Genomic DNA, 18,295 nt, shown 5'->3' with positions numbered 1-18,295 from the left:
ACGCCTCTCTTCCAGATGTGACATTTATAAATCGCAAATGATCTTGAAATTGTGCGCAGCTGACTGGTGTCAGATCTCCGCCTTGTAAACGCCCCCTAATTAATATCATTAACATATAAAAGAGCACACGCCAATATCCAAATTTCTATGCTTGAGAATGACGAGCACATAAAAAAAATAACTTTACTGAGTCAGAAATTGAGGTCCTGCTGGCGGAGGTAGAGGTTCGTGCGGGACGCTTTTTATTTAATAATGTGTCATTATTCTGTGGACAAACAATGTGTGAGTGGTTATATTTTTTTCCTATAGACTATTATCAAAATTACTACCACTTTTAAAATCACTTGCTATGACAACTAATAAAAAGTTTAGTATCACGAAATCCTTGCAAAACTTAAAAAAAACATTATTGAAAAAAAAATTGGACATTTCATATCATAATAAAATAAATTATTGCTCGATTATGGGCTCCGGTCTGAAAAAAACCTGCATGTGATTTGACATTTTTTATATTTACACAGTTTACTAATGCTGCTCAAATGTGGCATTAATGTACTGACACAAAAATATATAGTGTATTTTATACAAATATAACTGATGTAAATGACAAAAACAAAGTTTAGGGCGGATGTCTCTATTCATTTTCACAGAAGCAAAGCAGCAGATGTTATAAATAAAAACAGTTAACAATGTTATTGAATAGAATATAAACAAACAGTTATTGCACGACATAGGCCTATTCTTATAGGCTACACAGACAAAACAGTCGGAGATGCGTTTATGCATTTTTTTCTATTTTACGCATTAGTAGTAAATCAAGACTTCGCAAGTTCTCTTGTAAAATAAAAAAATAAAAAAACAACATGGAATAAACTGTGTACAGAAAGCGAGAAAATAACTCTCAACATTAAGGCTACTAAAAAGGTCAGTTTAATCTTGCAAAAACTCCCGTTAATAAAAAATCTGACTACACTGCACAATTAATCGCTTACACTGCATCTTTGTTGTTTATGATGAATTCGGTGCTTGCACATACACCGCTTTTATTATTATTGCAGCTTAGATGTTCAAAAAGCTGCAGTACTCCGACTACGCCTGCTCAGACCCTGACGTGGCGGTAAGTACTTTTCCACGTCAAAGACCGTTTTTATAAATATGAACGTTGCCGTGGATTTTAGCGTACGCACACTCTAAGATAAAATCTGTGCGTATGCACATTTAATAAATGAGGCCACAGGAGACAGAAGATGTAATTTTATGTGAATATTGTAGAAATATAAAACAAATCACAATATATAGGTAATAATAGGAATAGGGCATCAGGGCAGCCTCATCAGTGAGGATTTTAGCTCAATTCAACTTTAGCAAAAGATTCACCAATATAGAAATCCTTGGTCTTTTGGTGCATCGGCATCGAGTTATCTTTAGGATCTGGACACATCCGGCGTTATGAAGGAAACTAAATTTATTCAGGAGAAAGAACCAGACAGACATTCAGGAAATTGCCTCTTTTCTGCAATCTCAAACGACAACCAGTCTTCGACTCCATATCACTTTGTTGATTCTCAGAATATTATTACTCATAATACTTTGATACCATTCTTAGAATTGTAACTTTATTCCCTAAATATTACTACTTTAATTTCAAAATGTTATGACTTCTCAAAACCACACCTTTATTCTAGTAAAAAGCCTTTAGTGAGAGAGCCTTTATTCATGTAATACTTTTGGATTTATTTTAATGTTGCGCTACAATACCATCATATGAAACAGCTGGCTTGTTTACATGATTTAAATGGTTTAAATTGTTCGCTGCTGATGTGAGAAACTCACCTGTACAATGTCAGTGTTGAATTTCCGGCATACTTCTTCAATTGACATCTTATGCTCTGTCTGGAGAAAAAGAGAAAAGTGAGTTTATATTTGTACAGAGCAAGGATGAGTTGCTATAGAGTGCGACTGACCACAAAGACTGAACCACAATCTCGCTACATTTGATTCAAGGCAAAACAGTATATGAAAATCAATACAGTATGATGTACTTAAATTCCTTTATGAGGCACTGAACTCACAGTGAAACAGAATGTGCAATATAAAATTATTCACTACAGGTCACTGATTGTAAAAGAGTGCATTTGAAGTTTCATACAAGAACATGAAGATATGTGTCGATGTGTCTTACCAGTGGTACTTCCTTCTTCAGGTCATCCAGGTCTTTTCCTCCCTTTCCCTGTTTGGGAGACTCCTTCTCATTTGTGTCCTGCGTGGTTGCCACGCGGTAGCTGTCCGACCGTCCATACTGAAAGAAAAAAATGTAGGATTATTCTTAGATCAGCTACGTAATCAGACCTAGAATAAAGCCAGCTAACACTGTAACGTAGGGCTGTGCAATTAATCGCATGCGATTGTCATGCGCATCTCGTCAGTAAAGCCGGTTCCGTGATTAGTAGTAAATCGCCATCACCTGCTTTCAGATGGAGCGGCATTTGATACACAGATCCGTAGTTCAATGACAAGCTAGGCAATATCGCGTTCATAATCGAATGCGATTCATCTGCGATTATGAACACGATATTGCCTAGCTTGTCAGTGAATTACGGCTCTGTTTATTAAATGCCGCTCCATCTGAAAGCAGGTGATGGAGATTTACTACTAATCACGGAACCGGTTTTACTGACGAGATGCGCATGACAATTGCATGCGATTAATTGCACAGCCCTACTGGAACGCACAAGTAAATATTATATATGTACATATTAAGGTAACACTTTATAGTAAGGTTTAATTTGTTAACATTATTTAGCTATATTAGTTAACATGAACAATATTTATACAGCATTTATTAATCGAAGTTAATATTAAGTTCAACATTTGCTAATACATTATTAAAATCAAACATTTGATCTGTTAACATTAGTTAACGCACTGTGAACTAACATGAACATTTTTATTAACTAACGTTAACAAAGGTTAATAAATGCTGTTGTTCATTGTTAGTTCATGTTAGTTCATTAATTAAGGTTAACAAATGAGACCTTATTGTAAAGTGTTACCGTAATTTCCATATATGAATTATACTGTCATATGAAGTAAAAACATACATGAAAACTATTAGAAATTAGGACAATTTCATACATTATCTAGCCCATACAAATATATATGGTATGTATTTATAATACATTTTTGGACATATATGTCATGTACATGTATATCCATGCAAAAACCCATCAATGCATGATGCTGATATTGTATTAGTAAATATAAAAGATAGACATGTATTTAAAATTTTTTTTTTTTTTTACAAAAACAAACATTAAAAAAACTGATCTTTGTATGTTGTTTTAATAAAGCTGCATATATAAACAAAATATATATTGCTGACATATATGGTTGCTACATCTAATACAACACAAAATCATCAAATGGACAGTATTTTAACATTATGTACATATACAAAGTTTACTATGGAGATTTTATAGATGTTATAAACTTCACTACCCAAAAAATTTGCATACAGTATGTAAAAACCAAGATGTTATCAAAAGACTAAACAGTGGCTATTTTTTAAATACTGGTAAAATGGAATTCAAAACCTTTTTGAGGCACAAATAGTAGCAGGACTTTTTCCATGAATTACAGATTCAGCTTCAGAATGAGAACATTAACAAAATGTGTCCCAGGTGAAACTGCGACATAATAACATGAACACACAGATGGGCTCATATTTAAGCATTATTATGCTCAGCACCTTCTGCTGCACTGCGAGAGACACGCGGTCCAGGAACAGAGGAGGCGATGCTCTCCATGACTGAGGATGAGAGGGGAAATGCCAACCTGATAATGCTTCATCCACTATCCTGCTTATTTTAACAGGAACCCCATGCGGGATACGGGGGTGGTGTGAGCAAGGGGGCCATTGAGGGTGGTCTAGTGCGCTTCAATCCACATTAGGGCTTTGCATTGATGTGGCATCCCCTGATTTGCCATGTGTGCTTCTGTGACCTATTTTAGCTTGAATGCACAACCAGACGGCATTACAGTTAAATCCACCATTACAGCACACCAGCATGCTTACATGTTAATGTGCAATGCTTAAAATGCATTCATAAATGATTCTGATGTTGGTTGATAATATTGCATTCAAAACAACTAAAATATCATTAAAGGAATAAATTGTATGAGTGCTTCGATTTTGATACATTAAGGCCTTGTCTGAATAAACTTTATCCAAAGTAGTTAACATTTAAATTTTACCATTGATAGAAAACGAGCATTGAATTGTCATAAATATTTAATATTTAAAATAGAAATAGTTTGTATTTTATTAGAAGCTTTTGTCATTTATGCTCATCATAATGTTCAACTCTACATAAAAATTGCTATAAAAATGTAATGTAATATAAACATTGAATGATGTAAAAACAGCACATTTATTGGCAGTCTCTAATCTAAAATGAATTATTTATGTTTATTATAAGGTTTAACTTCAATTAAACAAAAAATATTAAATAAAAACAAAATAATAAATAAATAAATTGATCCCCCAAAATATTAATTTACCCAATTGTAGCTTTTAAATTAGTAACTATTTTGGGTTATTTAGGGTTAACTCAACAATATTCAGGAACTATTATATTATTAAAACAAAACACGGGGGAAACAAATCAAACAATCCTTAATACATTTTTTTTTAAATATTGAAAACTTTAAATGATGATAAACTCTGTTTAAGTGGCAGCTTATTTTAAATGAACTATGTTCCAGGGTTTTTATAGTTGACTAAAACTAAAACTATAACCATTAAGAAAGAATAAATAAATAAATAAATAAAAGAAGTAGTGTTACTTGAAATAAATGTTAACTGAAATAAAATAAAATATACAAAAATTAAACATATTTTATTTCATCTAGTTTCCCAGGCAGCATTTCAAATTTTCATTTAGTTAAATTTATGTACTAAAATAACTCAAGGCCTCAAGCGAAATCAAAGAACGAACTAATATGACGTCATTTCGAACAAAATCCAGCCAAAATGAAGTTCGTTTTGTGTTTTGGGAGTTCAAAAAGGCTTGCCAAAGCGAACTTTCCGGAAAAGTTCGTTCCGACTGAAAACACCTCTGTACTACCACTGGTCCGTGACGATTGCGTCATAGGAGGTGTTAAAAAAAAGAGAAACAAAAAACAAGAAATTATCAAAATAAAAAACACAAAACACAAAAAGGCCAAGATTGCAGCATCCTTGTGGCCGTGTGTTGAAACAGTTTGACCATCTGTCAAGGGTTTTTCCTCATTCTATCCTCTGGGTGAGACGGCAATGCAGGATTAAGACTGTTTACTACAGTCTGGATTAACCTACTGAACAACCGTAATCCTGCTCCTGCTTTTCTCTTATTCATACATTCAATCGCTCAGATACTTTGAGATACACTATATACTGTCTATTTTTATATTTATTTTGTCTTAACTCATCCAATCGCTTTGTTTATAGTTTGCACTCTAATGTAGTCTAATCAACGTTATAGCACAGCCATGTACTGGTACACAGTGCTCTCACTGTATCGTCATTCATGAAACATCATCCATTCGACTGTCTGCAGTTCTCTCTTCATCGCTCATGCACACGTGCATCACAGTTACAGACTCAGTCATGACCCTGAGATCAGATGAGGGACACGTGCACATTCATGTCCATGCCCATTGGCCGCTGTGCCATAGGATGTGTGGAGAACTGTAGCTGCTCCATATCTGTAAATCCAGTGGGTTTGGTCTCAGACCTGATTAAGATTACGTTCTCTTATGGCGCTTTTCCACTGCATGGTACGGCATGGTACGGTTCAGTACGGTTCACTTTTGGGGGGTTTTCCACTGGGTACAGTACCAGGTACCTGGTACTTTTTTCAGTACCACCTCTAAGTGAACCGTACCGCTACCAAAACGTGACGTGTAAACTCTGCTGATCACTGATTGGCCGGAGAGCATCGTCACTACCTGCGTCACTGAACTTGCAACACAGAGACACAACGGAACCGCTAGATTTAAATCAGCACAGCCAGCGAAGGATCGAACGCAACTGTTTTGAACGAGCGCACCTTTTTTTAACAACCAAAAAATGGCTGTTTCGTGGTCTGTTGAGGAAGTACAGACGTTCCTCTCGTTGATAGCAGAGGAGCGGATCCAGCGAGAGCTTGATGGGGCGACGCGGAATGAAAAAGTTTTTCAGGAGTCGCAGCAGTAGAGGCGGCGCAACTATAACGACATGTGAATAATCCCGCCCACTATAATGTGGTACTAAACTGCAGTGGAAACGCAAACCGAGCCAGGCCGTACTGAACCGTGCCGAGCCGAGTCGTACCACGCAGTGGAAAAGCACCATTAGAGAGATCCACGACTGAATTTTAAGAGGTTTCTGGACGAGAGCTCGAGTCTGAGACCATCATGTTAATGTCACAGAAATAGTTCACTCAGAAATGAAAAATCTGCCATCATTTATTCACCCTCATGTCAGTCCAAACCTGTGTTTTTTTATTCTGTAGACTACCCCAGGATTATTATAGTTAACTAAAACTAAAACCATAAAAAAGCATTTTTGTTACTTGAAATAAAATAAATATTAACTGAAATAAGATCTAAAAAAAAAATGTGTTTTATTTCAGCTCATTTCTGAGGCAACATTTCTCATTTTCAAATAGTTTAACTTCACATACTAAAATAACTAAAGCTAAAAATGTAAACAACTATATAGATGTCATGAAACATGGTACGCAGCAGCGCGGAGGTATGAAAATATATTTTGACAGCCAGGTAGGACAGCCTATCATAATCTTCGGACCGAACATTTTGATTGGACGAACATTTTATGGTCCTCCCTGCCTTTATTGGTGATCATGGATAGGTATGAAACTCTAAAAATGATCCAAAAACACTATTCATGTAGTCTATAAGACTTGTGTGCCATATTGCGAGTCTTTTTTGGTCAAATGATTCACTATAAAAATTATTTGTCAAAACGATTACTGGAATAAATTTGACCAGAAAATACAGTCTTTTTAATTCAAAATTTCACATTTAATTCAATGTGTCATACTTGCCGCTAGTTCTTATTATTAGTTCTCCCTCCCAGAGATGAATTATGAAATGAATCATTTCCTCACCCTCATGTTTTTCTAAACCTATCTTTAGCTTTGTTTGAGGAACAAACCAAAATATAAATCATTACTCACCAATGTGTCATGCAAGGTTTGATATCAATGATACCCAACATTTTTGGTTCTCGCATGTCTTGAAACTGTTGTGAAATTTTAGATCTGAATATTTGCATAGTCACATAACACAAATGAGATTCGTTTCTCTCACATAAATCTACACTGAAAAAAAATTATGTAGATTTTCACTCAGCAATTGCTAGTAAATTTTACTATGAATTACTCTCTCTGTACAAGGGCTCATCTAATTACCTTGAGGACATGGAAACACACAGTGTACTGTATACGCAGTAATGGATTACACCCTCCATAAACCTTCTAAAGAAACCTTGCTTCTGGATAACTACAGATAAGACACCAATAAAACAAACCACATATGAATGCTGAGAGTAAATGACTAATTAAATGTTAGAGCTATCCATTATGTAGCAGAAAAGCTAAGATCATGTAGTAAAAGAATGATGGGTGTTTAATTTAAGTGCAGTTATGTCCAGAAATGAAGCATATTGTGCATGCATTCAATTTAGTCAAAGGTAAAATTAGTATGTTAGTATGCAATGGATTTCTAAAGGATGGGTGTGAATTAAAATGTCTCTATTCTATATAAAAGATCACTTTAGTAAGAAAGTGTTTGATAACAGATGTGATGTACACTGTAAAAGATCAAACTTGTAAATAAAGATTATTGGAGTATGTTTTGCATGAAAATACTATTTAAGCGTTTCTACTTTAACATTTCATGTTTAATTCAGTGTGTTACTTACCATTTCTTTTTGTGAACTGTTTGTGAAATTTACTAGCAATTTTTCAGTGAAAATTGATTGACACCAAATTAGTTAAGAGTACAAGACAACTTTGCTTAGGTTTTAGTATTTTATACAAATGTTAAATTAAAATTCTGGGTTAAATCTAATGTAACCTATTCTAATCATAACCACAAAATCAAAACAAATTAAGGCTTTCCTTAAGAGAGTTAAGTCTATTTTTATGATCATTACGATTTTTTTGCATTGTGACATTTTCATGAGAATTAAACATAGCTCTCACCTCAAATTATTATTACCACAATGCCAAAAAAAAAACTTAAATTTCATATAAATAATAAATATAAATAAATGAGCACAAATATGCTCATGAGCGCAAATAAACATCTTTGCATATGTTTTAAAGTCATACAGTAAAAAAACATACATCTTAAAAAATCATCTTAATTTATGAAAAATAATAAATGTGGTTAATTGCTTGAAAATAGTCCAAATGCAATAAATGGTCCTAAAATAGGCTTCGTTTTCAACTATAGCATAATTTAAATATACATATTTTTTCATTTAGTTTTAGGGTCAAATGAGAAATGTTTTCTATAAGATGTTAAACTCGATTCACTATGAGTGAATTTGCTCATATATATGAGTGAAATTCTACAAATAAACTTGCTATAAACTTGAAGAAGAAAAAAACATTACATGTGTGTTATATTTTTGTTCCACACATATTTTACAACTTCCTTTTGGCTAAAAATGCCATAATCGTTTTTGCTACTAAAATTCTTATGGAATTAGATTATAAATCGTATAATAAATCTCATTCATTTTAGCGCACACCAGACTGTTTGTTGATGCAATTGTAGTCACTGTGGTTTGCTAAATATACAGGAAAGCAACCTTGGCATGGAACAAACTTATTAAAACCTGCTATTGACATTTAAGGGCCAATCAGCTTGCTGGCTGACCTTGAAGGTCCTACAGGATATGACATCATGTCGGTGTCTGGTAAATTGACTGATAGCGTGTCTGCTAGCTTTGCTTCATATGACCCCGGGCTTGGACACAAAATAAGGCTTGATTGTGTGCTTTAGTGGAAAGTATACGCACACATACATATCCAAAATCACTCAGTGAGAATGAGCTATTGAACGGCATCCATTACACAGCCATCAATTATAAGACTTTTCACCACCAGTCTGTTTCTTATTCTTGGATACACAATTATCAGTCATGCAACATGTAAAGTTATGTAAACAGATATTTAAACTCCATTGTTGCCATATTTAAACAAAGTGATTTATTAACAAAACAAAATGGTGACAGACACCATAGTGAAATTTTAGAAAACGAAAACTAAAAGAAAGCCTGGTTTCACACTAGCAGATGACATTCCTGCTATTCTAAACACCCTGATCACCTGCAGTGCCCTTGAAGCCTTCAGACAGGCTTGCGTCTTTGGATGCATGTCCCAAGGGCATCGCAGAGTCACCCTCCAAGAAACATTCACATCATACTAATTGCAGTGGAATATTATCAGCTTATACTGTATACTGCCTAATATTTTTTTTAAACTAGTATGTGAAACGGAACACATTCTGCAACTATAAACATTTGAAGCATTACATTGCATGATTAATTCAGGGAGTAATCATAAATTACACAGTACACGGTAAAAAAAAAAAAAAAGATTTTTCAAAGTTGTACAGTAAATAAAACTGAGACTATTGGAGTACATTTCACAAAAAATATACTTTTTCTACTTCAAAATTTCATGTTTAAAGGGGTCATGAATTGAGAAATCAAATTTTCCTTGATCTTTTGACATATAAGAAGTCGTTTTACTATACATATATCCTGTAAGTTTCAGAACTCAAAACCTTCTAGTTAGTCTTCAGACTGACAGCTGAAGGTCTGGAATCCATGGCAGCTTTCATTGGCCATGAGGCCGTTTGACTGACATGTCAAACAACCAATCACAGTTCATTTCGTTCAGTGTCACGTTTCGGGACGTGGAAATGTCGCCACAATAACAGACCGGTGTGTAAAACTCTCTGACGTATTTTAGAGATTCTATGCCGCAAATTTTAAATATTTCACATACTTTAGAAAATCCAGCGTTTAGTTGATCCTGATAAGCACTCGTCGTCACAGTTGTAAACACCACGGCTTTTTTCTTTCGTGAGTGGGTTTGACGTCACGGCATCTTTGTTTCCAGGCGGAACATTAAAGAACGCGACACACACGTCTCCCGGAAATCCTGTATAATTCAACCAATCCGATGACGACTTCGAAACTCCTGAAGTGTTTCCACTTTTGTGTGCCATATGCATCAGACGTTTAGCCAACGGTCCGTGGGTGTGATGTCTGAGGCTGAAACTAGTCTTAAAATGGCTTATATAACAGCCAAGCTGTGAAAACGACTCTTTTGGATTTTGTCACATTATGACGTCATAGTGTGCCGAAAGCCCGCCTCTGCAGAAGAAGATCAGCGCCTACTTCTACATCACTGCCTCTAGCAGTGGAAAAACACAGACATGTGCCTTCCTTCTGATCCTAACATTAGGAAAGAGTGGATGAACTTTATCTTTAATAAAGTTCCAGATCGCGTCAATAAGAACCTGGTCATTTCGTTTGTTCACTTCATTTTACCGCGGATTCGTTTTTAAGCAAGACACAGTTTGAAGCAGGATTTTTCAGAGAGATTAAAACTAAAAGACGATGCTGTGCCGACTATATTAGATCCGGCAGTAATATCGCAAAAACACAAGTGTGAGTAACTGTATTTTTATCATGTCACTATTACTTTGTCTGTTTCAGATAGTTTGATATATACTGAGTATTTATACGTTTTTAACATTATAGCGTTCCTCTATGTGGGCTGTCAAATGGACACGCAGAATTTGACATCGTTTATGTTAAACAGCGTAAATTTATCCTTTGTCAACTGCAACTGTAACTCCAAGTATCTAAACTTTATTTGCCACAACCAATGTAATATAAAATGTGTAACAACATAACAACATAAACAGCTTTCTGTAGCATCTTCGGTTAAACACTAATATAACGTAGGCTAACTATCTCACAAATACATTAAGAGTAATTATAAATACAGATAATTTATTACCAATTAATGTATGACTGAATTTCACCGGCTGCCATTTCTCAACATCAAAAGTTTTCAAAACAATTCCACACGTGTAATGACGGGGAGTTTAAACCTCTTTTAATATGCCAAACTGTTAGCCAATCATAGCAGTGGGCGTTTACTTCCGAGTCTAGAATGAGCCACGCCCATCCGAACGGAGCATTCTGACGAGGGAGATTAAAAACAGGACAGAAAATAGACTATTACTTCTAAATCATGATGTTTTGAAGTTGAGCACACTACACTGTAGGATACTATATCTAGCGCAGTGGTGCTGCTATGTCTGAAATAGCTCAACTCTACACTCATTCACTATTCCCTTTATAGTGAATGCCATTTAGTGCCGTATAAACAAAAATGAGTAAATAATAATAGGCTAGACCTACTACTTACCAAACAACATAGAGATAGTAAATCAATAAAAATATTCATTCATTCAAGTTTCTTGTTCATAATGATTAGAAATACAAACAACTGCCAACAAGTATTAACATATGAACAACTGTACATTATTTTAATGCGTGTACAGCTGTTCTATGTATGTGAAAATGAATACTGTATACACATTATACTGTATACAGATTACATACTACTTACGACGAGGTGACATGTTGGCCAAATATGGTGGAATTTGTGCTCTGCATTTAGTTCTCTCTCTCACACACACACACACACACACAGGTTTGTTTTTATGGTTTAAATCACCTTCTCATTGTAATACCTATGTCATACCCATGTTATTATGCAAATTTGTGTCTTCATAAACCACATAAACATGCACACACACACACACACACACACACACGTTTACTTAGCTATCTAAATGGGGACATTCCATAGGCGTAATGGTTTTTATACTGTACAAACTGTATGTGCTATTGCCCTACACCTAAACCTACCCCTTACAGAAAACTTTCTGCATTTTTACAATTAAAAAAAAACTTAATTTACTTTTTTTTTAAACCAGTTTTACAAATGAGGACGTCCCCAAAGGGAGGTTTTTGGAGATTTTTGGAGATTTTGTCAGGTTTAGCTCACTTTTGGGTACAAATTTGTCCCCAAAATATGGTTAAGTAGGTACACACACACACACACACACACACAGACACAGAGAAGGGAGTAGTGAACACATACACATACATCACACACTGTGGACACTCACACAGAGCAGCCCGGGGGAGCAACAGGTGCCTCTCAGTTCTAAGTAACCCCCCCCCTGCCAGTACTGAGAATCGAACCCACAACCTTGGGTAATAAGGCTGACTCTCTAACCGCAACCACAACTGCCCCAGTTGTGAGTTAAAATAGTTTCAAAGTAATTTTTCTTTTCTAAGAAAAAGAAAACTGAAATTGTAGAACTGACTATGTGCTATTCTGAACATAGTCAACCTCCAAGAGACATTCAGCTCATACAAATTGCCAACAACCCCAAGCACCTGAGCCTCCTACAAAAACTCACTCACTGCCTCTCTCAAGGTGACACCAGGTAACACCCTCCTGTAAGCCCATCATGCACTTTCCATGCTCATTTTATTCTCCTCCTGCATCAGTCCACCCCTAACCACCCTCTCAGTCCCCAAACCTTCATTTTGGCCCCAACGCATCTTGCCAATCACGTAGCCTCTACCTATTGATTGATAGGCTCTTGACCAATCAATCATCAGCGTCTGCGAATACGACCCCGCCCTCCCGTCATCGCCGCCCTCGTGGCGCTACACAGACCAATCGCGGTACTTCTTCGGGAATTTCCACTCTCATTGATCAGCCTCCACTTTGACGCAGTCACCGACCGTTGCGCCCGGTTACCCCCCCGGGCATCACGACCGATATCAGCACGTCAAAACCGAGATACAGAAAATCGCGTGCGATGGAAAAGGTATCGAAGGAGAGCATGGTCTTTGCGTCACAACATCACCATTTAATTTCAGACTGCTTAATTTCTCTTAATATGAATTTTAGATGTTCAGTTCTAGTTATTGCAAGGTCGCAAAATAACTAGCTAGAAGGCGCTTGGTGTGACAAATGAGTTCGATATATTCGCGCTTCTGTCGTGAATCATCCATTTTGACGCAGCTGTCCGCGCGTCCACTGACCATTTGGACTCGCTTTGGGATTTGGGCCTAATTCTTGTCATAAATGTGATACATGTTGGTTAGTCGGCTGTGAAACTATTGAAACGGGTCAGTCCAGATGCAGTCATCAAATCCATACGCTCCCCCCACCCCCATCTGTGGTTAACGCCTTTTATTTAGGAGACTGGCAGAATATCTCCTCAGACTTTCCAGATTTACCCAGAAAATAATTGTCGAAAAACTCACCTGGATAATTAAGGTTTCGCTTTCCTAGCTATAAAACTTTGTTGTCATCATTAAAAGGGAAATAGTCAATTTATACATGGTGTATTATTGGTGCATTCAGGTAACTGAATTCACAAACCAGGACTAACAAAACTGATCACTTTTCGGCAATACAAGTTGTCTGGTGTCATTTTAAAAACAGATGTAATCCCGAAACGTTAAACGCAAACGGTCATTACTGCGGTCGTCAACGTTATTTTCCTGACGCGCTGTCATGACACCTTTCGACAGAACGAAGAGAGGCGCAAAAACGTTATAGTACTAGTACTATTAAATATGTGTTATTGTGATATCTTACCAGAATGTATTCGACACCGTGATATTAGTCATCACAGTTAATTTTGATAGCTATTTCTTGTCATTTTTGCGTTTACCTCAGTGCGCCTTTTGGCATCGAAGGCGAGTAGCGCCTATTTTCTAGCATCTATGCCAAACGCCGTATATTATTGTGTATATACCTCATTGCCTATTTGTGCATTTATATTTAGCAGTATTCTCCATTTGTTCCCTTTAATTGCATCATGACGCATCGGACTGAGTGCAAAAATTAAACATCCGACTTGACGCAATTGCCAAACGATCGAGCAGCGTTATTTCACAATGTCAATGATGTTAAACCCGCAGTCTGGGGGTTAAAACGCCCACAGAATAACTGATAAATATTTGCTAAACATTTACAGTGTTTTAGTAGAAAACAATACGTTAACTGAGAAATGAATGCACCTGTTAAATTCAACGATTTGACATAAAATAGCATACATACAGACAAGTTACCATTCGGAATTATTCTTAAAGTGCATGGCATGCAAAATGCAAGCATTTAAAATAGATTCTTACCCCCATTTTGGAGCCGTTAGTCGCTGTCTCTTCTGTCTATCAAACTGCGTTTGGTTTCAGTCAAGCGGGAGAGAAGAAAAAATGATGCTCTTAAACGGATACCGACGGGCAGCGTTTGAATGACCCTCTGTCTATAAATTAAATCTATATATTCTTGAAGATACCATGCATAGTAATGTATTACAGGGGGTCTACATGAAGAAAAAACGTAAAGAATGGCCCAAGCTGCATTGGTTTTTAAAAGCACATGGGGCTGCCTTTGATATAATGATAGAAGAGCATATGCAGCGCAGAGGATTATGAAGCGACTCTGGCTGAATGATGCCGGTGAGAAGAAGAGCCGACGCGCTCAGTCTGCCACTCTGTGTCCCTCCGCTGCTAGTGCTTTGGCCCGAACTTCATATCACTCCGCGAGCGAAAGTAGCCCCATAAACGCCTGTAATGTACAGACATGACAATGAGATAATGTTCCAGAAGAATCCGGTTATATTAAGAGAATATTAAAAGTGTCCGTCTCCAATGAAAAATATCAGCAGACACTTGTTCGATTGCCTACCTGATTCTAAGATGGAGGATTATTATGCTGAATCATGGCCGAACCATTGGACAGACTAATGGACATAATATTACACAAACAACTAGTACCCTCGTACTACAATGATGCTTTTGGTATTTGGCTTTTGGCAAAATTATTTGAGTGCAAATGCCATGGTAGAAGAATGTGGTAATAAAAGCACCATGGTATTTTTTTATAGCCTATAGATAATCCGTAAACATAAAAAAAAAAAAACACATCCTGAAAGCTCCCAAAAGCAACCATTGTCAAGGATTGGCATTATTTATAATGAGATGCTGCTGAGATACATTCAAAAATCAAGGTTCTTTATTGGCTTATATAGTTCCAAGAGGAACATTTAACATCCATGGAACTTTTCCATTCCACAAGGTTCTTTACAGTGGATAACGTTTCTTTAGATTATTAAAATGCTCTTCACACTAAGAAAAAAAGGTTATTTTTAATGGTTATTAAAAAAAAGGTTATTTTAAGAACTGTTCTCTGAAATCTTCCTTGGAAAACCAAAAAGAGAGAAAACGAATAATAATAACATTTCAAAAATATAATAATGGAATGAAAACTGTAAATGTGATGGACTAAAGGTTTTTTAGGCAGTGTTGGTTGTGTGTGAGCGAATGTTTCTTGCAGTGAAAAAGTGATAATGCTATCTAATAGTCATAAAGACTGGATATTTGTGATTGTGTGTATGAGTGGGGATGGCAGATAAGGGCAAACAGATACAGCGATCAGGTATTTTTAAATGCAGCGAGAAAAAGTCAAACGCAGGCAACAAGAGAGTTATAAATGAGCTGAAGAGACAGAATGAGTCAGCCATCTAATCAGAGTCTGGATCGAGAGAGAGAAAATAAACATAAAAGAGATGTATAGACGGATGAAACGAGCTCTGCTCAGGATGACAGGAGATTTCAAGCGTTTCACCATGCAGGTGCTAAGAATAGATTAATGAGGCCTAAAACAATCAGGGTCACACCATTTATCTGAGAATCACATTTCCAGGATGGATCTTGAAAACTATACTGCACTATCACCATCATATTAAATAAGTTTTATTAATATTAATATTTATTATTTACATAAGGCAGTAAACTATGGAAGACCGTTTCCACCACTGACTAAAAAAAAAGGTAATTGCGACTTTTCACATCTCGCAATTCTGAGATATAAAGTCAAGTCAGAATTGCAAGATATAAACTCGCAACTCACAAATGCGTGTCAGAAAAGTCAGAATTGTGAGATATAAACTTGCGATTCTGAGAAAAAAAGTCAGAATTGTGAGATAAAATGTCAAATTTGTGAGATAAAATGTTGCGATTACGTTTTTTTATTTTTTATTATTCAGTGGTGGAAATAAGTTTCCATATAATCCTCACAATGTGGTGTAAAGTAAATAATTTTATACATTTGGTTAAACTTATCTGAACTTACCTTTTACATAATGCTTAGATGAACATAAAAGGATTTTTACATTTTCTTCGGAAAATATAATAGTGCAGGTGGTGGTCAATCTGTGTTTACATAAGATTAACCGAAAGATACTGTGCAATCCATAACGTTACTTTCCAACTGTGTTCTCAAGGCCACATGAGAGCCCAAATACAGTGCTGAGATCAATTGTTATTAGTAACCCGAGCTTGCCATTCACATCATCTGTTTACATCCCATTGAATCTGGTAAACAAAGTTCTTATTTTTCAGAGAACAAATTAGCTGGCAGTATCCAAACCACACTATACTCGTTTTCTTTTCATCCTCCATCAGGTCCCCATAGCAACAGCTGCTAAGTAACCTTGCCCCCTAATCAAGCTGGTAAGATATTGAGAAAATGATATGTGGAGATGCAGTCGGGGGACTGAAGGACATGTTTAATTAACCTCTCCAAGCCAAAACTTCTGATTTAAAGGGGTCATAGCTTGAGAACGGCGCGGCCGGCGGATTCGACGAAGGAGGCTTGCGGCAACCACATGAGACGACCCCGGGCTGGACACCGCTTCGTCCACGGTCCAGCGATCCTGGACTCCGCTTCGTCCAAGAAAGAAAAAATTGAAATCGCATCATATGACCCCTTTAAGCAAATACTTCTGAATTTTGATTGCTGTAGACGTTTTAGGTAATGAGGCTAATCATTCGGTTTAGCATGAAAGTGCAGTTAAAAACAGCCTCTGTTCATATTCCTTTGACTGAAGGACATTGACATTTATTCTGTTGCCTAAGACTATTGACTCACATTATTCTCCTTTTCCTAAGTTTTTCTTTTGCTGCTCTGTAAAGCCCTGCAGCAAGTGGTACATTATATATTTATGCAATAGATAAATGCTTTATCGATCCCTGAGATGAATTGTAATGGTCATGTACTTCATAAGAGAAGAGTGTTCACTTATAGTGCTTGGAACACATTGAACTATCATGAACCACAGTGTTCCTTATATGCATGCTCAAAAAGTTAATTAACACGAGTCATTGCTACATCTTTTTTTTTGCCTCTGTCCACATATGCATTCAAGACTGTCAAAACCTCTAGTTTGCAGAACTTTATATATATGTAATGTGTACAGTCGTGGATTCTCCATTTTGTAGATGCCTAAATATCTTGCCATTTGTCCAGTTGGATTCCACCTACTGTTTTAAATGCAGCTTCTTGCATTCTTAATTGAATTACATATTTCAACTGTGCAATAATGTATCGGTCCCATATGTTAAACTTTGTAAACATGGCTCAGGCTTTTTCAAGTACCCAAAATGTCTTAAATGTAGTAAAAGTAAATGCATACTCAACTCTAGGGTTCATCAGACTGGTGAAACTCTCTGGAGCAGTCCATCTCAACTGGTCGGTTGCAACCCAAGAATGGGCGAGAAGCCTATTCTTATAGGATCTAGGACAGCAGGAAAAAACTGTGTTAAATGCAAATAATAGGGATGAACCTGTTTTGGGCAGATCACAATTTGTTTTGTGGGCATATTGTTGGGCCTATAGAGTCCTTGGTCATTTTAATGCACTTCAGTACTCATTTGAAGGATTTTTTAAATGTTTATTTATTTGCATTTGCATGATAAACTATTTTGGTCCAGTGTTGGGTTCTGAAGCAAAACCAACTTCTGGTGAAAGTACAAAGTTTATTCAGTTTCCTGCAGATTTATTTAGTAATTTCCATATTTACCCTTAAATAAATTCGCATGCCAGCATAGTAAGGGTTGAAATGATGTCAAGATTTGCAGCAACTAATGTCACAGCACCATTCTCATCAGCTCAAGATAACAGCTCTCTGGTGCTAATCAATCATCTTGGGTGTCGTGAGTGACTTGAAACAGCAAATTAGTAGTTTAGTATGAGTCCTGAAGAGCCCTGAACCACCACCACTCTACTCATAAGTAAGACTGAAGATGTGTGCATGTGCAAATGTTGTCATGAGGGGAATT

At 36.3% G+C, this 18,295-nt stretch overlaps 1 protein-coding gene across 2 annotated transcripts in view; it reads right to left on the bottom strand.

Annotated features, from left to right (window-relative positions):
• LOC107753791 (sodium/potassium-transporting ATPase subunit alpha-3-like) overlaps positions 1-14,644 on the bottom strand; it is a 51,273-nt gene extending 36,629 nt beyond the window's left edge. For both annotated transcript variants that reach the window (XM_016570036.1, XM_016570027.1), the window contains exons 1-3: positions 14,306-14,644; positions 2,183-2,299; positions 1,834-1,893 (exon numbers count right to left, since the gene is read on the bottom strand). In XM_016570036.1, the coding sequence (XP_016425522.1) occupies positions 1,834-1,893; positions 2,183-2,299; positions 14,306-14,311 (183 nt within the window). In that variant the 5' untranslated portion in view covers positions 14,312-14,644. The remainder of the gene's footprint in view (positions 1-1,833; positions 1,894-2,182; positions 2,300-14,305) is intronic.
• Between the last annotated feature and the right edge of the window lie 3,651 nt (positions 14,645-18,295).

Source organism: Sinocyclocheilus rhinocerous, unplaced genomic scaffold (genome assembly GCF_001515625.1).
Source record: "Sinocyclocheilus rhinocerous isolate Xijiao unplaced genomic scaffold, SAMN03320098_v1.1 scaffold612, whole genome shotgun sequence".
Lineage (NCBI taxonomy): Eukaryota > Metazoa > Chordata > Actinopteri > Cypriniformes > Cyprinidae > Sinocyclocheilus > Sinocyclocheilus rhinocerous.
This window is presented reverse-complemented; position numbering and strand designations above follow the sequence as displayed.